The sequence below is a fragment of the Schistosoma haematobium genome, chromosome 1, assembly GCF_000699445.3.
Source record: "Schistosoma haematobium chromosome 1, whole genome shotgun sequence".
Lineage (NCBI taxonomy): Eukaryota > Metazoa > Platyhelminthes > Trematoda > Strigeidida > Schistosomatidae > Schistosoma > Schistosoma haematobium.
The window spans coordinates 90,474,736-90,491,961 of record NC_067196.1 but is presented as its reverse complement, the minus strand read 5'-3'; the positions used below and the strand labels follow the sequence as shown (position 1 = coordinate 90,491,961).

The 17,226-nt window shown below is 35.2% G+C and overlaps 1 protein-coding gene across 1 annotated transcript in view; it reads left to right on the top strand.

Annotated features, from left to right (window-relative positions):
- The window catches only part of MS3_00002440 (uncharacterized protein), a 50,078-nt gene that overhangs the window by 30,052 nt on the left and 2,800 nt on the right, over positions 1-17,226 (top strand). Inside the window, exons 25-33 of the mRNA XM_051210035.1 lie at positions 574-863; positions 1,762-2,007; positions 2,958-3,384; positions 4,434-4,710; positions 6,269-6,615; positions 10,578-10,813; positions 12,010-12,104; positions 12,780-12,886; positions 16,394-16,752. Of these exons, the coding sequence (XP_051075521.1) occupies positions 574-863; positions 1,762-2,007; positions 2,958-3,384; positions 4,434-4,710; positions 6,269-6,615; positions 10,578-10,813; positions 12,010-12,104; positions 12,780-12,886; positions 16,394-16,752 (2,384 nt within the window). The remainder of the gene's footprint in view (positions 1-573; positions 864-1,761; positions 2,008-2,957; positions 3,385-4,433; positions 4,711-6,268; positions 6,616-10,577; positions 10,814-12,009; positions 12,105-12,779; positions 12,887-16,393; positions 16,753-17,226) is intronic.

Here is a 17,226-nt window from a genome sequence, read left to right as displayed (position 1 = left end):
AAACAGATGTTATTACTAAATCTCTCTACACACTGTTTTGTTTTTCTTTCCTCATCTTTGACCTACTCTTCTTATATTGATCTATCTGTTCATGTTAGCAAGTTGTTTATTACATATTTGGTTCCTATTATTACGTATCAGTTTAAGATTTCTACTTATTATGTTCAGTTATTTAATCCTTACTCTCTGTGAATACGAAGGATCCACCTTGGGGAATTTGAAAACCCTGATTCCAAACCAATGGTGTACATAGGCTTAAGGATCCTAAGGAAACAAATGGCGTTGGTCATCGGCTACCATGGGACTGCATCTCCTGACGTTGCTCCACTGTTCTGTGGATTAGACCTTTAGGTCAAAGGCTCCAGGTGTCCCCCCCTAAGAAAACCACCTGCTTCGGTTCGAGCACCCGCACAGTATCCCAGCCCTTACATAAATCGAATGATTTATGTGGCGCACATCTATTTGGTGCTTCTCTGAGATGTTAATTATTTCTAACTTCTGCCTTTTTGATTAAATTAGTATTGAATACATTATATTGTTAATTATTCATAAAATTTTAACTCTTTCAATTAGGTCAATCTTTGAAAGATGATAAAGTATCATTAACTGATTTCACTTCTCTAATGGAATGCTTCTCCATATTTAATTTTTCAACTAATACTAATACCAATTTGAATACAATACATTCAAATGCATTAAATTCTTCTGATTTAAATCAATTACATTCTACATTAATCACTGATTTAATACATGGACATACAATGATTCAATTGGCTGCAATGAGTTTATTAGAATTGTTAATTTCATTTGATCGTTGCTCTCAACAATTAATTACATATCTTGACAATCAAGGAACTATTCAGGTTAGATTTTGTTTTAATTTATCTTCTCATCATATCATTTTCATTGAAATATAAAGTTTAATAAGATTATCTGAATTGTATGAAGTTGAACTGGATTAGTCGTTTAATAATACTCAAGAAACTAGGGATAAGGTGGTTTAAACTGCCCTGCTACCGGTTTTCCATTTGTACGTTTATTCGCAAGAATTTCCCTGTTATATGTTAACCGCTTGTATTTACGCTCCTTAATAAAATGATTAAGTCCTATCGCGGGTTGAACTTCAGATAAACTCAAGAAATACCATCACAATGGTCTCTACCTTCTGAAGTAATGAAAGTTGTTTACCATAGAACATATAAACCAAATAATTTCGGCAATGGAAATAAATATGGGAGCAAGACTACTCGATTGTAAATGTTGAAAGATGAACGTAAGTGACAACTAGTCATTATTTGAAAACTATTTATACATGTGTTTTTGAATTCTTATAAGGATTTAACTTAGGTATGGGAAATCAATTGATAGCGTGATGAATCTTTATCGACTTGGATGATTATTGCATGTATTACCGATCCTCGTACACCGACTACCTTGACTCACGATGATGACTAATGTAGGAGTAGGTTAAAAGAAAACTAGAAGATGCCAAATAGAGATATGGCATCAATCCGTCAAGATACTGACTATTGAACTGAGCCATATAGGTAAACACATGGATATTACCTGGTTAGGATACATGTAATTATCGTAACCAATGGTTGGAGACTTTGTGTAACATGAATTCTCTTTACTTTTATTCAATCACACAATGGGTTATTTTAATTATATGATACATTAAATATCCAAAAACTTTTCTTTCTCAATATTACATCAAATAAATTCCTTCATTGTTTTCTTTCTTATCATTTCTAATCGTAGCATATTTTGGATACTATAATTGAAGATTTACAAATTATAGGTAAATTTCTTACTTCAGTCAATACTGAATTACAAGATTATTCATCTGTATTAAATCGTTCTAATTATTTGTCACTTCAATCAAATAATAACAATAATAATCATTACCATAATGAGAATTCATCATCGATTATGTCATCATACTTATTGTATCAGTCAAAAATGTCAATTCTATGCAGAATAGGCAGTTATCCTACTGGTGCAAAGGTAAGTTTAGAATAATTTGTTGTATATGGTGTATATTGAATCGAATTTTAATTATTTATTTACTGACTGTTAGAATATGTCGTGTACATAGTTAGAAGTTACCTAGTTGCTGTGAGCCACGTGATTATTATAACTGACTAATGAAAATATCGTGTGATATGATTTAGAATCAGTAGGAATATAGGGCTTATACATCCACTGTTTGTCCTTTAATGGCTCGTTGATCTAACTCCCACTTAGAAGAACGAATAAATCTGTTATTTAACCTAGGCTAACCCCTGTTTGTGTGATAGCGGTAGTAAGAAGTCAAATACGAGTTGCCTGGGATGAATTTATTTTAAGTACTCGTTCATCTAGATGAACATTGAGAATGGAAAGTGGAGAAGGTGATCGAGCGTGAGTCAATATTTATAACTAGACAAAAAATAAGCTACAGATAAGATAAGCGGTTCACATGCATACACTCATATAATAAGCGAGTAAACTGAGAAGTTCAAAGTATGACTGCAGAAGAATGAATAAAGTCTTTTGCCCGGAAGCTGGAATAACTCATGTTGGCTTGACATGGTACTGAACACTACCAACCTCATCTTAGATATTCACTTGTTAAGTTGTCTTATACTCTTTTTTCATTCCATCAATTCATTAATTCTCCCCTAACTCACGTTGTCCATGCCTAGCGTTTTCTGTTGCCACTGCTACCGTCATTACATCTACTAATCGGTCATTTCATTTGGTTAAAATGATTTCTTAGAATAAGTTGATCTGATGCACATATACGGCAGTTTCTTTGTTAGCTGTGATTTACTTATGAAAGTAACGATGCGTATAGAATTAGTTACTATTACTGTTATTGTCTGGTCGATTGATCGATTGATTGGTTACCGTTTGTGTTACGTAATGTTCACTACTGTCTTCTGTATGCATGTTTGTTTATTTTATGTTTTTAGATTTTAGCTAATCATGGAGTCATAAATCGTCTAGCCAATTGTGATGTATTCTCATCATCAAATTTAGCTAATTGTTATTCTTACGGTCTAGATTGTTTATATATTTGTGAAAACGATAATAATAATCAACAATACCAGGACATCAATCACCATCATTATCCGAATCGGTCAAATGAATCGAATCATTTAATGGATTTAATCTGGTTCCGTTCGTCTAAATTTCAACGTTACTTCTCCTACTCATCATCGTCTCCCACTCTTGGGAAAAGTGGTCATTCTATTTATTGGGATTTTATTGAATCCATTATCAGTAGTATAATGATAGAACCTGGTTGTGAAATAGACGAGAATGAATTAATGAAAATTAATTGGGCAGGATTATTGATTCCAACATTAAGACTTTCTAAAATTGTAATAAATTCATTAGGTAAGTTTTTATTTAGTTTTATGTATGTTACTGTATTGTGCATTTTGCTTTGTTAAAACCATTAAGGATATCGTTATCTAGTTTGTTGGTATTTGTCGAGACTAATTGACTAACAATTAATAACCATACAATTTGAAACCTTTTCATTCAGCTTTCCTAGTGTGTTACAATAGTGTGCACACTGTCAATCAAACATGTTTTTTTAGTATTTATTGTTGTTCGAATCGCATAGAATAATGACCAAACCAAAATGTATTCGTTGGCTATTGATCTGAGTTATATTGACAGATGTACACCACTTGTTTGGGTTCTCAGTGATAATCACGACTAGTAAACGAGGACGTAATATAGCATACTCCAGAATTGGTCACAGTTGGCTCAGAGATCGAAACTCTACCGAAAAATGTGTTGGACTCATTTACAGCATATTCAAGTTTGTATGGTGCACCTTTAATTTTCTCTATTTGTTTCGAAGATTAATGTTACCAGTTAAGTGATGTCATATCTGCGCTATTAAACACTTACAACAATTCAGTTTAGTAAATATATATACTTCACAGCAATTCATTATCAATCTCACTTTATTCTACTTGAATAGAGGGTTATAGTTCCTGGTAATTAGAATATTATCTACAATTAGGGATTTCCTTTCCTCCATAAAACGAATAGTAATTGAATTTTCACGTATTGTAAATACCATTATGTATATCTATATGCTGTCGGCGGCCTATGCTCCATTGGGAGTAACAGGCGTAAGTAAGTAAGTAATTTGTGTAAACTTAAAGTAATCAGCTATGTATGTGTTTAAAGCATTCAATGGTCAAACATTTTGTCGTACATTCACACTTCACTATACCTTGTTTCGATTTTTACGTCACTACTAGTATAACATTCAAACATAGAATAATCGTTGGTCAAAATCAAGGAGTATATAAACGTGTACACCTGACTAACAAGTTACATTTCTGTTATTTCTTTATAGTACTAGTGTAAAATTGTATTTATTTGTAGGGTAGTACAACTTGATTTTTTTTTCTCTTCTATTCAAGGTACAACACATATGTCTATTAATCAACAAATCGTCAATCTAATACATACACATTCTAGTTCATTTATGTGCAATGAAATACAATTAGCCAGTTCAATTGTAACATTTTTAAGCCGACAAGATTGGTCTTACATCAATCATTCGAATACTTCTTCTAATCAACCAATCAATTCAAATTGGCTTATACAATGGATTGCATCAGAAACAAATATTATAAATTTGTTTAGTTTAATTATGCCAAGTTTTAATAGTCCAGTTAGTATAATGTGCTCAGATGAGTAAGTTTGTTTTTTACTACTAATATTATTACTATCAGTAGTAACATCAGTATTCTAGGCGGTCATTTTGTCCGTCCTACAAGATTTACTGTTAAGAAATTTACTCTATTCTTTACCGTGTCATTTCAAAGAAATCTCAATCTTAATGTACGAATTATTTTGTTTTTTTTCCTTCCAAATTTTCAATGAATTATCAGTGATGATGTCTCAAGCTTAGCAATAATGTGATATATATCCTTCACTCATGTCATTCCCTTGATTATAATGTAGCGATGATAAAACCGAGGTATTCGGTGTTATTTTGTTTTACTTGACGCCTGGGAATATAGGCACATAGGTAGGTGTTATTGTTATTAAGAGCTATGGTACTACTACTATCTAAGTACTCAAATCACATCAACCTTTTCCTGATTGTTTAACCTTGAAGTTTATTTGTTTATATAAACACGTAAAAATTGATACAAAGGGGCACTCAGCTATATATGCACAACGCCAAATTCGGAGGAGCTGAGATACTTTCAGGGTGCACAAACCGAATCAGGTAATTTCCTTACAAGCGTTTGACCTAGAGATCTAATCCAAACAATAATGAAGCGACGTAAGGGATGCGGTCCGATAGTAGCCGGTGATTAAGAATGGGTTTATACACGGTTTTTTCCTCAGAATCCTGAAGCATATGTACATTATTTGTTTGTAATCACAGTTTTCCAACTCCCTTAAGATTCTCCTCATCCACTTATACCCAGTTTAAGCGCCAGATATTCGCTTTTCATTACCTCAATTTCGTTAATAGCATCCCTGTCGCCAGAAAGCAACGATTAGTACTTCCATGACCGTGGCTATATTAGTACATTTCAAGAGGGAGAGCTGATTTTCTCCACTCTCTACTGTACCAGGGTATTTGAAAGCAATGCATTGAAGCAATTATAGAAGTTTCATTACCATAGTACCCTGTCAGCCAACTTTAATTATAATTGTCAAATTTTTGTAGGTAATTCCTTTCATGCCTCATTTAATCGACTTAAATATTTTTAATAGTTAATATCATGAGTCAATTGAAGCTAGACCATCATGCTATAGGTCCTGGGTTCAAGGATGTGCACTGCTGAGGAGTCCCACAATAGGACGAAACGGTCTTCCAGGTTTTCTAGCTTCAATTGACTCATGATTTCAACTATTTGAAATTACTAGAATATCCGCGAAACCCCTTCTGATACTAATCAACGTATACTCACTAGTAACTGGCTTCAAGAGGTATTTTCTGAAGTTTCAGTGAGAAGCAGTAACCAGTGGAGTTCAACCGGGTATGTTGTGAGATAGTAACTCACTGAAGACAATCGTAGATGTGTTGCTCAATTTCGTGAATTGGTTGACGTTAGACATTGACACCATTGGATGTTGGCTCAATGGTCTAGTGGTTGAGCGTTCTCGCATGAGACCTATAGGTCCTGGGTTCGAATCTCGCGATGTGGTATCGTGAATACTCAAGATCCCTTTCTGTGATATTAAATATTTAATTTTTTCGGTTTTCACTTCTCTTTTTTTTCTTCTTCTTTAGATATTCCAATCTTCAACGTGAAATTATTCAATCGAAAATTCTACGACATACATTTGAATTACTTATCCATTTAATTCAATCCAATAATCTATCCTTATTAGATGAGAATGATTTATGTGGAAATTATAAATTTCATAATAATTATTTAGCTTTTGAATATTTATTTATTGAAACACAATATATCCAACTGATTTATAGTTTATTATTTGTATTCATAGCATATTTAAGTATACCAGTAAATAGAATACGTAAATTTACATCGGATCATATAAATAATGATACAACACGTACATTATTTCAATTTTATAATAATAATAATAATAATTCAACAATTGATTCGGAACAAGGTAAGTTATGGGAAAAAAATAGATATTATTATTACTCTTTTCTTTTATTATATATATATAGACTTGTTAGTATATCGCCTCGATTTACTTGGTCTATATGAAGTTGTTCAACTAAATCTTTATCTTGGAAGTCTGATCAGCCCTTGTGGTCTAGTGTGTGATGAAATCTCAGCACGGATACAGAAGACTCGACTAGCTTTTGCCAACTTGCGTCATTTATGGCGTAGGCGAGATATCCGTCTATCAACCAAAGGACGGGTTTACTGTACAGCAGTTCGTTCCGTCCTACTTTATGGCAGTGAAACATGGCCGATAAGAGTAGAGGATATACATAGGTTAGTAATATTTGATCATAAGTGTCTTCGAAACGTTGCTTGTATATGCTGGGTCCATCGAGTAAGTAACGCAGTTGTTAGGAAACGGGTACTAGGTAAGGATGGCTAATCCATTGATAAAGTGGTGAAACTTCATCAGTTGAGATGGCTTGGACACGTGTTACGTATGCCCAACCACCAACTGCCCCAACGTGCGATGTTTCATGATCTAGGAGTAGGATGGAAGGAAGCTAGGGGTGGCCAGATCGAAACGTGGCACAAACACATGAAGTCACTGACAAGTGGACTGAGCCATGTTGGTAGGTGTAGACTACCTGGTTGGGGACCGCGAGATGATAGCAACCGATGGTTAGAGACCCTGAACGACATGACTGAAAATCGTTTGCAATGGCGCGGTACATCCGCTCTTTGTGTTCTCCCAAATTCTAGTCTTCTGAATTCTTCTTGTTCCTTTCTTTTTTCTCTTTCCAAATTTATTCCACTGTGTTATACTCCTTGAATAACATCCACAAATCCTAATCTTTCCGATTACTGCTTATATTTTTACTACCTCTACCACTACGGAATTTGAATCGACAACTGCATCCTTTTGCTAAAGTGGTATGGCAACTCAAACTGATGTACGTACGTACGAAGTTCTACGTTGTTACTGACTGACTGAATCTTTAAAAAGTGGTTTTGAGTGCTGTTAGAGTTATGGTAGTGGTTATCACTTCCCGGTTGCCCACACCGTGCAAGGGTTCTTCTGGAGATACTTGAAAAGGAAATTGGATTAGAGGTGGTCTTAATGACATGAGAGCGTGACCGTAGTACCCAAGGGACAACTGTTTGAAGTCGGTCACACACAACATTTTTGTGAGTAATTTTTGTGTTAGCTCCGTACTTGATTAGACCTTACAATCGGAGACGGATATCCGTGGAATAAGGCGAGGTGTGTATTTTTAGGGTTGACCTTTTCTAACCCCAACCCTAGTTGTGGGGGTGGGAGCATCAGTGTCATGCTGGTTGTCTGGAGGAAACACCTTGCTGACGTCACACCTCTGTATAGTCAACAGGTGTGACAACTTGGACCGATGCAAATATGTGCGTGGTCCTACGTTGTAGCTGACTGACTGAATCTTTAAACAGTTTAATTCAAAAAGTGATAAAACTGTGAAGTTCCACCGACAGAATTAGTTAGTGCCTGTGTTACTTACTCTCGATCCCCACTAATTATCCGTTATACGTACACTATCGTCCTGGTTAGTGTAAAACAATATGTTGGTAAAAGTATAAGAATAGCATCTAAAGATATTATACTAGTCTTCATGCAATGAATCATATCAGAAGATGTTAACATCTTGATGGATTAATATTCATATTTCTCAGTGACATCATTGTTGTCATCTTTTATTCCAATCTTGATTTGTACTTACCATCAGATTTTGTTGTTGTTGTGATTGGTTTATTTCAAATGTGACTCGTTGAAAATCAGTTAAAAACTTACTTGTTACTTAAAATTTTAAATTCTACTGTGTCTCCACACAGAAAATGTAGCATTAGTCTTACTTTCATTTAAAATTAGGAATATGTGTAGCTGTTTAGTTTCTTAGTTGGATTATTTTATAGGAAAGTATATTATGTATTAAGCTTAGTATTCAATTTTTTACCGTTGAATATCAACAATTTAGCTGTATATTACTTATGAAAAGCAAACAACACTACTGTCATAGATAATGATTTTATTTCGCCTTGTGTTTGGCTAGTTAGTTAGTTAGTTGAATTGTTTGTTCCCGATAATGTACTTAGCCATAGCCTGGGCATTATATCTAAACGCCATAGATGCTACCATCTTGATTTTAACCCATTTTTTTCCGTGGAGGTAGCATTTTTCCCAGTATTATCGTCACTTAAATCGGGGTACAGTTCTCTTGCTTCCTGCCTTTTTGATAGTGGAGGGTATGGTAGTTAAAAGTCTTCGAGGACATAGTACTAGTTTTATTGAAGAATAGTTGCATCCTGTTCGTTCATTGTGTTTAGTTTTTTTTGCGCTCACTATTGTGTTAACATTTTCGTTCGCGTAGCTAGAGTCGGGTCAAAACAGTGACGATATTTATGTAATACACTAATAATTGATCCGGTTAATTGGAAATTGATAGTTTTGACGAAGCAGCCATATGCCACAAAAATCGAATCAGTTATCTATATATTGCAATATATCACTTAACGAATGTATCGTTTTGGGTTTTTTCTTTGGTTCTTTTGCAATTATTACTTCTGATTCATGGTTATGAATCTTTAGAAAGATTCAATTTAATTTACAATAGCTTTGATTATGCCGTTGTTGATATTTTGAGCAAATTTTTATTATTCTTAATTGGAATATATGTGCATTCTGTGCGCATCGCCTCGATATAGTTTTTTTTTAAATATAATAAATGATATATGGCTAACAGTAGAATCCAGGACGTCTTTTGTCCTATTTAAAACTCATCAACCAGACGGAACTACATTTCAGAGTCTATATTCACTCCGTAATCTGAATCCCAATGTTTTTCACTTCGAATTCCCACACATTATATACTGAGTTAGTGAGTTCATAATGGTTTTCAACTCTCCGATGCGAATGCATCCAGTTTACGAGTCCCGAAATGGATGAAAATTGTATCCTGGATTTCACTCCTTTTTTATTTACTTAAACACATAAACATTGGTACAACGAGACACCAAAAAATTATGCACCACACAAATCATTCGATTAATGTGAGGGCAGGGATACTGCCCGGGTACTCAAACCGAACCAGATGGTCTTGTTAGGGGGGGACACCCTGAGCCTTTGACCTAAAAGTCTAATACACAAGACAGTGGAGCAACGTAAGGTGATGTAGTCCCATGTTAGCCGGTGACCAACAATAGGTCCATAAGCCATTTGTTCTCTCAGGATACTGAAACTCGTGTGCATCATTGGGGTTGGAATCAGGGTTTTCAGACTCTCCTAGGCGGATTCTCCTTTTTCACTGCTAGTCACATTCCATTTATTCTTTATAAAGAATTGTTCCACATTGAATTCATTCATCACTATAATACATGAAAAGTAAGACTGTATATTCTGACTGGCTAATTGTTGTATCATAACTTACTTACTTACGCCAGTTACTCCTAATGGAACATAGGCCGCCGACTAGCATTCTCGCTCTCTTGTACCAATATTCATGTGTCCAAATAAATAAATAAATAAAATTCTCCAACTTGCTCTGTCCTGGGCCTTCTTTTCTAGTTCCATCCAGTTCTTGTTCATCTTTCTCATTGTCTATCTCCATTTCTCGGCGTAATGTGTTCTTTGGTCATCCTCTTCTCTCTTGGCCTTCAGGATTCCATGTGAGGGCTTGTCTTGTGACACAGTTGAGTGCTTTCCTCAATGTGTGTCCTATTCACTTCTTAATTTCTCCCTCCACCTAGAGTACCCCTGGGGGCTACTGCCAGTCCCAAGCCCGGATAAAGAAGGAGAGTTGGGCATAGGGTTAGCGACCCCATCCCGTAGAAAACCGACTCGCTAAAAAAACGCTAACCAGAAAAAAATTATAATTGTATCATAACGTATTTTATTTATTTATTTATTGAATGATTTATTTTTATTTTTTAAATCAGAAAATTCAACATTCAATATAAAAATTCAAAATACATTAACATTAATTATGAATTTATTACAATGGTCATTAAAATGTTTACGAAATAAAGAGAAAATTTGTTTAGCATTAATCAATGTACAATTTCTTAATCATAATCATAATAATAGTCATTCTATAAAACAATCCAAGAATAAAATCTATAATGAACAAATTAATCAACAACAATTTGGACAATCAATTATTCAATTATTGAATGTATGTTATAATTCCATTTGTTTTATTTCTTGTGTTTGTTGTGTGTGTGTGTCTTAATGTCTATTCTCTGTTTTATCAGAAAGGGGTTTTGTGGAGATTTTTTTTTAGAAATTTCACTAATTGAAATCATGAATCAATTGAAGCTAGACCAGCATAGGAAACCTGGAAGCACTGGATGGCCGTTTCGTCCTAGTATGAGACTCCTCAGCGGTGCACATTCACGATCCCGCATCCTGCGGGATTCGAACCCAGGACCTATCAGTATCGCGCTAGGCGCTTAACCAACTAGAACACTGAACCGACATCCAATCTGTTTGTTGTTGTTGTTGTCCGTTGTTTTATTTTTAAACAATTTACTTTAAATTAGTTAGTTAGCTACAATGTAGGACCAGACACATGATGATTATTTCGGTTGATTTTGAAATATCAACATTGTGTCCACTATGAAGCAGGTGGCAGGTAATTGTACTATTAAGAATATATTAACCTTAATTGTTGTGGACTGTCTTCATTCAGTTAATTATGATCCCAAAACATGGCACAAGTCTATGAAGTCACTAATACTTGGACTGAGCCATGTTGGTAAGTGTAGACTACCTGGTTGGGGACCGCGAGATGATAGCAACCGATGGTTAGAGACCTTGAATGACATGGCTGAAAATCGTTTGCAATGGCGCAAGTGCATCCACTCTTTGTGTTCTCCCAAATTCTAATCTTCTGAATTCTTCATGTAACTTTACTTGTTCTCTTCCCAAATTTATTTCACTGTATTATACTCCTTGAATAACATCTACAAACCCTAATCTTTCCTATTACTGCTTATACTCTTACTACCTTTATCACTACGGAATTTGAGTCGACAACTGCATCCTTTTGCTAAAGTGGTATGGCAACTCAAACTGATGTACGTACGTACGAAGTTCTACGTTGTTACTGACTGATGATCTCAAATGTGAAATATTTGCTCATCATATGACTTAAGCTCTACCTAAACGATTTCTCTCTCTCTCTCTCTTGTATAAACAATAGTGTTCTGTTAGATACGGAGAAAAATGAAGTAGCTACGTCTAACAGAGATGTATTTTGAATAGTGATGTAATATTTCACGATATATTTATGAACTGATTAGTTACTTATATTGTTATGTTCATTATATTCTTAATTTTTCTTTGCCTTGTTTTGAAATAAAATCATAGTTTGAATCATTCAATGAAAATCTACCAATTAATGAATTAAAACAAGCTTCATCTATCATATTCAAATGCCCTTTACAATTATTAAATTCTGTTGAGTAAGTAATAAAAGTCATATTTGTTGTTCAACTATTTCTTTTGTTCTTATCCCTTATTGGGATGTATTCTATTAACTTTGTCATGTAGAATTGTCTATGATATTTTCTCTTCTTTCTAAGGAATAAAACAATATTGTTTGTATGTGAAACAGACATTTTGTACAATTTGAAAACTGTGTACCCTTCAAGCGATTTATGGGCAAGTAACCTTACACATAGTAAGATTTAGTGCTAATTGGAGGATATTATCATTGCTAGATAGCATGGTATTAATTCTGAATATGTAACTTATTATCATATTAGTATTGTTTTCTTTTTTCCAAACAACTTTCATTGTATTTCACTATCTTCATACATTGATAGACTCTGATTGTTATATATTATCATGAAGTTAAAAACAGAAGTGTATTTACGTTAAAGCTAATCATTACCATCTTAGTTCAGATCACCCACTCTCATTACTTTATTAATTTCCATCAAGTGAATACTTGTTGGTGACAAGTACTGGTTGACGCATATCTTGCTACCACGGCGAACAGCATCAGTTCCCACAAGATTGGATGTACTCATGGTTAACAAGCACCAACTAGCATAAAATCTAAGTCATGCAGTAGTAGTTTCATTATATTAGTCAGAGTTTACTTGCTTTGTTTTGTTTTTTCGTCTAAATACTAGTCGAATTACTGCTGGTAAAGAAAATCAAAATGCTGAAATTCAAATGATGCAACGATTAACTCAACTTGGTGTCAGTTGTCTACGTGTTCAATTGCGTGGACTTATTGGTAGGTGTTAGTATTGGATATTTTTGAACTGTTTACTGAATACTAGCTCACTTTAAATGGACATTTTATGTATTACTGTAAAAATGTTTGTTAAGATTATCGAGTCTCACAGCTCACAACACATTCACACCAATACATAATCACATCCTCACTAGTTACTAATTTTAAGAGGTAAAATTCGTTGCTAGTGAGATTCAGTTGTCACGACTGACCATCAACGACATTGGAAAGCTTTTGTGCAGCAAAACGAAATGACCTGGATAAAATCCTGAGTTTGATTCCTGATTAGAATGAGACAGTTATCTAGAGCTTCCTATTTTCCAATGGTTTCTTCTAACTAAGGTCACTTCGTAGTGTCGACCGTTTTATTTAAACATTTACATGCAACTTTGCGATATGGCTAGAAATCTCCCAATTTAGTGACACGGTTGTGGCCATTTTTAATCTTCACCTAGTTTTTTTTCTCGAGTCTTAGAACAAACTTTCTTAACCATGCTCTCTATTGTTAGTTCACCACTAATATTGATTTTATGGTCTTGTCCATATGTTTTCTTCTCTCTCACACACACTGTACTAATGGGAAGCACACTTGAAGCGATCCACAACCGTATCACATCTTATGTTGTTTATATCGATCTTCACTTACTGGTCGACTTCATTTCACAATAAATACAAGTAGTCAGCTTAAGCTTTTCGCACTGTTACATCGTTTCTTAAACCTGTGAGATAATTTACGTGTTTTGAAAGGCTACTCAGTAGTTCTATTTGTCCTAATCTATGCAAAATGTAATAATGAATTACAGATATCCTTGAAGAGATCGATTGTGTTTGTCTGTTGACGCCACTAATTCTGCCAAACTGATGTTATACGTGAACTAATGATCACTTTAAGATAGAGAACTTAAATTAGTTCTTCATTATGCTGGAAATATCTTGAACATGTTTGATTACAGTGAATCATTCATCTTCATGTTTAAATATAGTCTACTAGTTTTTGCTGCTATCACATCTTTTGTACATCATATTATACATATATCTATGAATTCCATTACAATCATTTCTCGTTTCTTAAAAGTGTAGAGGAAAAAGAAACTCCTTCAAGTGTTGTGATAATTCTTTTCGAATTTTCCAATAATTATCTCTACAGCAAGTTGTAAATAATGTGTGAATGCGTGTTTGATTAACTTTGCATCATAAATAGTCAGTCAAAATAATACCCAACCACCGACTGCCCCAACGAACGATGTTTTATGGTGTAGGAGTAGGTTGGAAGAAAGTTAGAGGCGGTCAGACCAAAACGTGACACAAATCCATGAAGTCACTAACAAGTGGACTGAGCCATGTTGGTATGTGTAGATTACCTGGTTGGGATCCACGAGATGATAGTAACCGATAGTTAGAGTCCCTGAATGACATGGCCTACTTATGCAGAGACTGTTGTTACACTGGCTGTCTTTATCTGCATCTGTTCGTGTGTATGCGATAGGGAGGGCTAGGTCATCTGCGAAGTCCAAGTCGTATAATTGGTTCTGAGCTGTCCATTTTATGTTCAAATCTTGATGAGGTGTCCTTCTTTCCAGTCCATCGGCACTTGTTCCTCCTCCCAAATCTTCTTGAATAGAAGGTGAAGCATGTTTGTAGTTACTTAGATGTCTGACTTCAGTGCTTTCAGCTGGTATGTTGTCTGGTCCTGCTGCTTTCCCGCTCTTGATTTGTCTGATGGCCATCCTGACTTCTTCCGTCGTTGGTGGGTTGACATCTATAGGAAGATCTGTGTGTGCTGCTTCGATGTCCGGTGGATTCATTGTAGCCGGCCTATTCAGGAGTTCCTCGAAGTACTCAACCCATCTGTTCCGCTGTTCTTGAAGTTTAGTGATTGCCTTGCCTTCTTTGTCTTTGACCGGTCCCTCTGGTTTATTATATTTCCCTGCTAGCTTCTTTGTTGTATCGTAAAGCTGTTTCACATTTCCTTCTCTTTCAGCTTTTTCCACCGTCGTTGCTAGTTCTTCCCCGCATTTCTGCTTGTCGTCTCTAATGCTCTTCTTCACTTGCTTGTTTGTTTCCATGTACCCAGCTTATACTTAGACTTTCTCTGCTCGTGTTCGGCTGTTGTTAATTGCTATCTTCTTGTTTTTCTTTTCTTTGATCCTGTCCAGTGTGTTTATAGAGATCCATTCCTTATGATGATGCTTCTTGAGGCTCAGAACCTCTTGACAGGTTGAAATTAATGCTTCTTTGATACCTTTCCAATTGTCCTCCATAGTAGTTTCTTCTTCCTTCAGTAGATCCTGTAAGGCTTGGAACCTGTTGTTGAGAGCTATCTTGAATTCATTGAGTCTGTCAGTATCTCGAAGGAAAGTTGTATTGAACCTTTGTAGTGCCGTTTTTCCGGTTGTCCAGTTCTAGGTGGTGATCTGAAGCTATGTCAGCTCCTCTCCTAATTCTCATATCTTCCATTGTCCTTCGGATTTTTTTTATTGATGCAAATATGTTCTATCTGGTTCTCTGTGGCGTGGTCCGGTGAGATCCTTGTAGCTTTGTGTATGCGCTTGTGTGGAAATATTGTGCCTCCTATGACCAATTTGTTGAATGCACATAGATTCGCAAATCTTTCCCCATTTTCGTTTCTTTCTCCCAGTCCATGTCGTCCCATAATATCTTCATATCCAGTGTTGTCTATCCCGACTTTGGCATTTAGATCTTCCATTAGAATGGTGAGGTCCTTTCTTGGGCATTTCTCTATGATTGACTGCAGCCGCTCGTAGAACTGATCTTTAATGTCGTCGTTGCTATCATTGGTGGGTGCATAACATTGGATAATATTCATTAAGATCCCCTCCTTCTTTGTTTTGAATGATGCTTTGATGATTCTGGATCCGTGGGATTCCCATCCTACAAGTCCATTTCGTGCTACTTTGGACAGCATTAGAGTAACTCCCTGAGTGTGTGGAATATTTTCCTCCTCGTGACCGGAGTACAGCAGCATCTCTCCTGTATTTAGCCTTTGTTATCCAACTTGGGTTCAATGGGTTTCGCTGATTCCCAGTACTATCAAATTGTATCTCCTCATTTCCGTTGCTATTCGACTGGTCTTCTCGGTCTCCCACATTGTTCGGACGTTCCATCTACCTATAAAAGTTGTTGCTCTAGTTGTTAGAAAGGGCATCGGCCTCGTGGCTTCCGAAGGAACTCGGCTTTCACCATGAAGCATCATAATTCTTCTAAATGAAGACCTTCTAACTCTCAGGGCAGAATTCAAATTGTTTGAATTATTTTTTTCTGGTTAGCGATTTTTTTTAACAAGTTGATTTTCTACGAGATGGGGTCGCTAACCTCATGCCAAACCCTCCTCCTTTACCCGGGCTTGGGATCGGCAGTAACTCTAGAAGAGCTACAGGCAAAGTTGCTGTATTCCATTGCTAGGCTACAATCCGATTTTATTAATATTACACATTAGATTGTTTAAGATTTTATTTCTATCAAATTGACGTTATTTTTTATATGTAGGCATAATTGAACAGTCGACATATTTATTATGGAAACATTTAAGCAGTCTCATAAACAATCCTAATGCTGTTATCGGTGAAAACAATAAAGATGCTCCGTTACATCAATCCTTACAATCCTCACATGGTATTCGTAATCTGTCTACCACTAATTGCATTACTTCTCCAATGAAATCCTCTTTAAAACCATTGTCGACTTTAACCACTATCAGTACTCCAACTAAACGTAATGCATTAATGAATACAGCATTTAGTCGGGAAAATAACAATATACTTCAAAAGAATATGTCTTGGTTACGTAATCATTGTGAACATTTGGTACAAGACGAAATAATGGAAATGCTTAGCCAGTTAACTAAGGTAATTATTCTACATCAATTTCATTTTCTTTTCTTAAATTCAATTCTCCAGTTAATCATAAATTACTAAAGAAAAGTAATGGGATTATTGATTGTACAACCCTTGTATTAACATTTATAATTGTTTCTATGCTATTCAATAATATTATTATCTTCAGCTGCAAAGTTGAACTATTAACGTCAGAGTTAACGCGATGACTGAGTCTAACATAAATTACTCTTCAACCAAACTTGTACCAAACCCACAACTATTAAAAAGACAAAAGAATGTGTTCCCCTTTCGATCGACAATAATACAGGGGAGAAACGTCAATAATTATAGAATATCTTGAGGATTAGCTATTTCAGAATTCCAGTTTCATAGTGCGTCGTCAACGATACGCGCGCAATCAAAGGATTAAAAAGTATTATTAAAATCCCTTTTTTCGTTTGGTCCGAACAGAATGGGGAAAAAATTCTTTTCCTAATATATGAT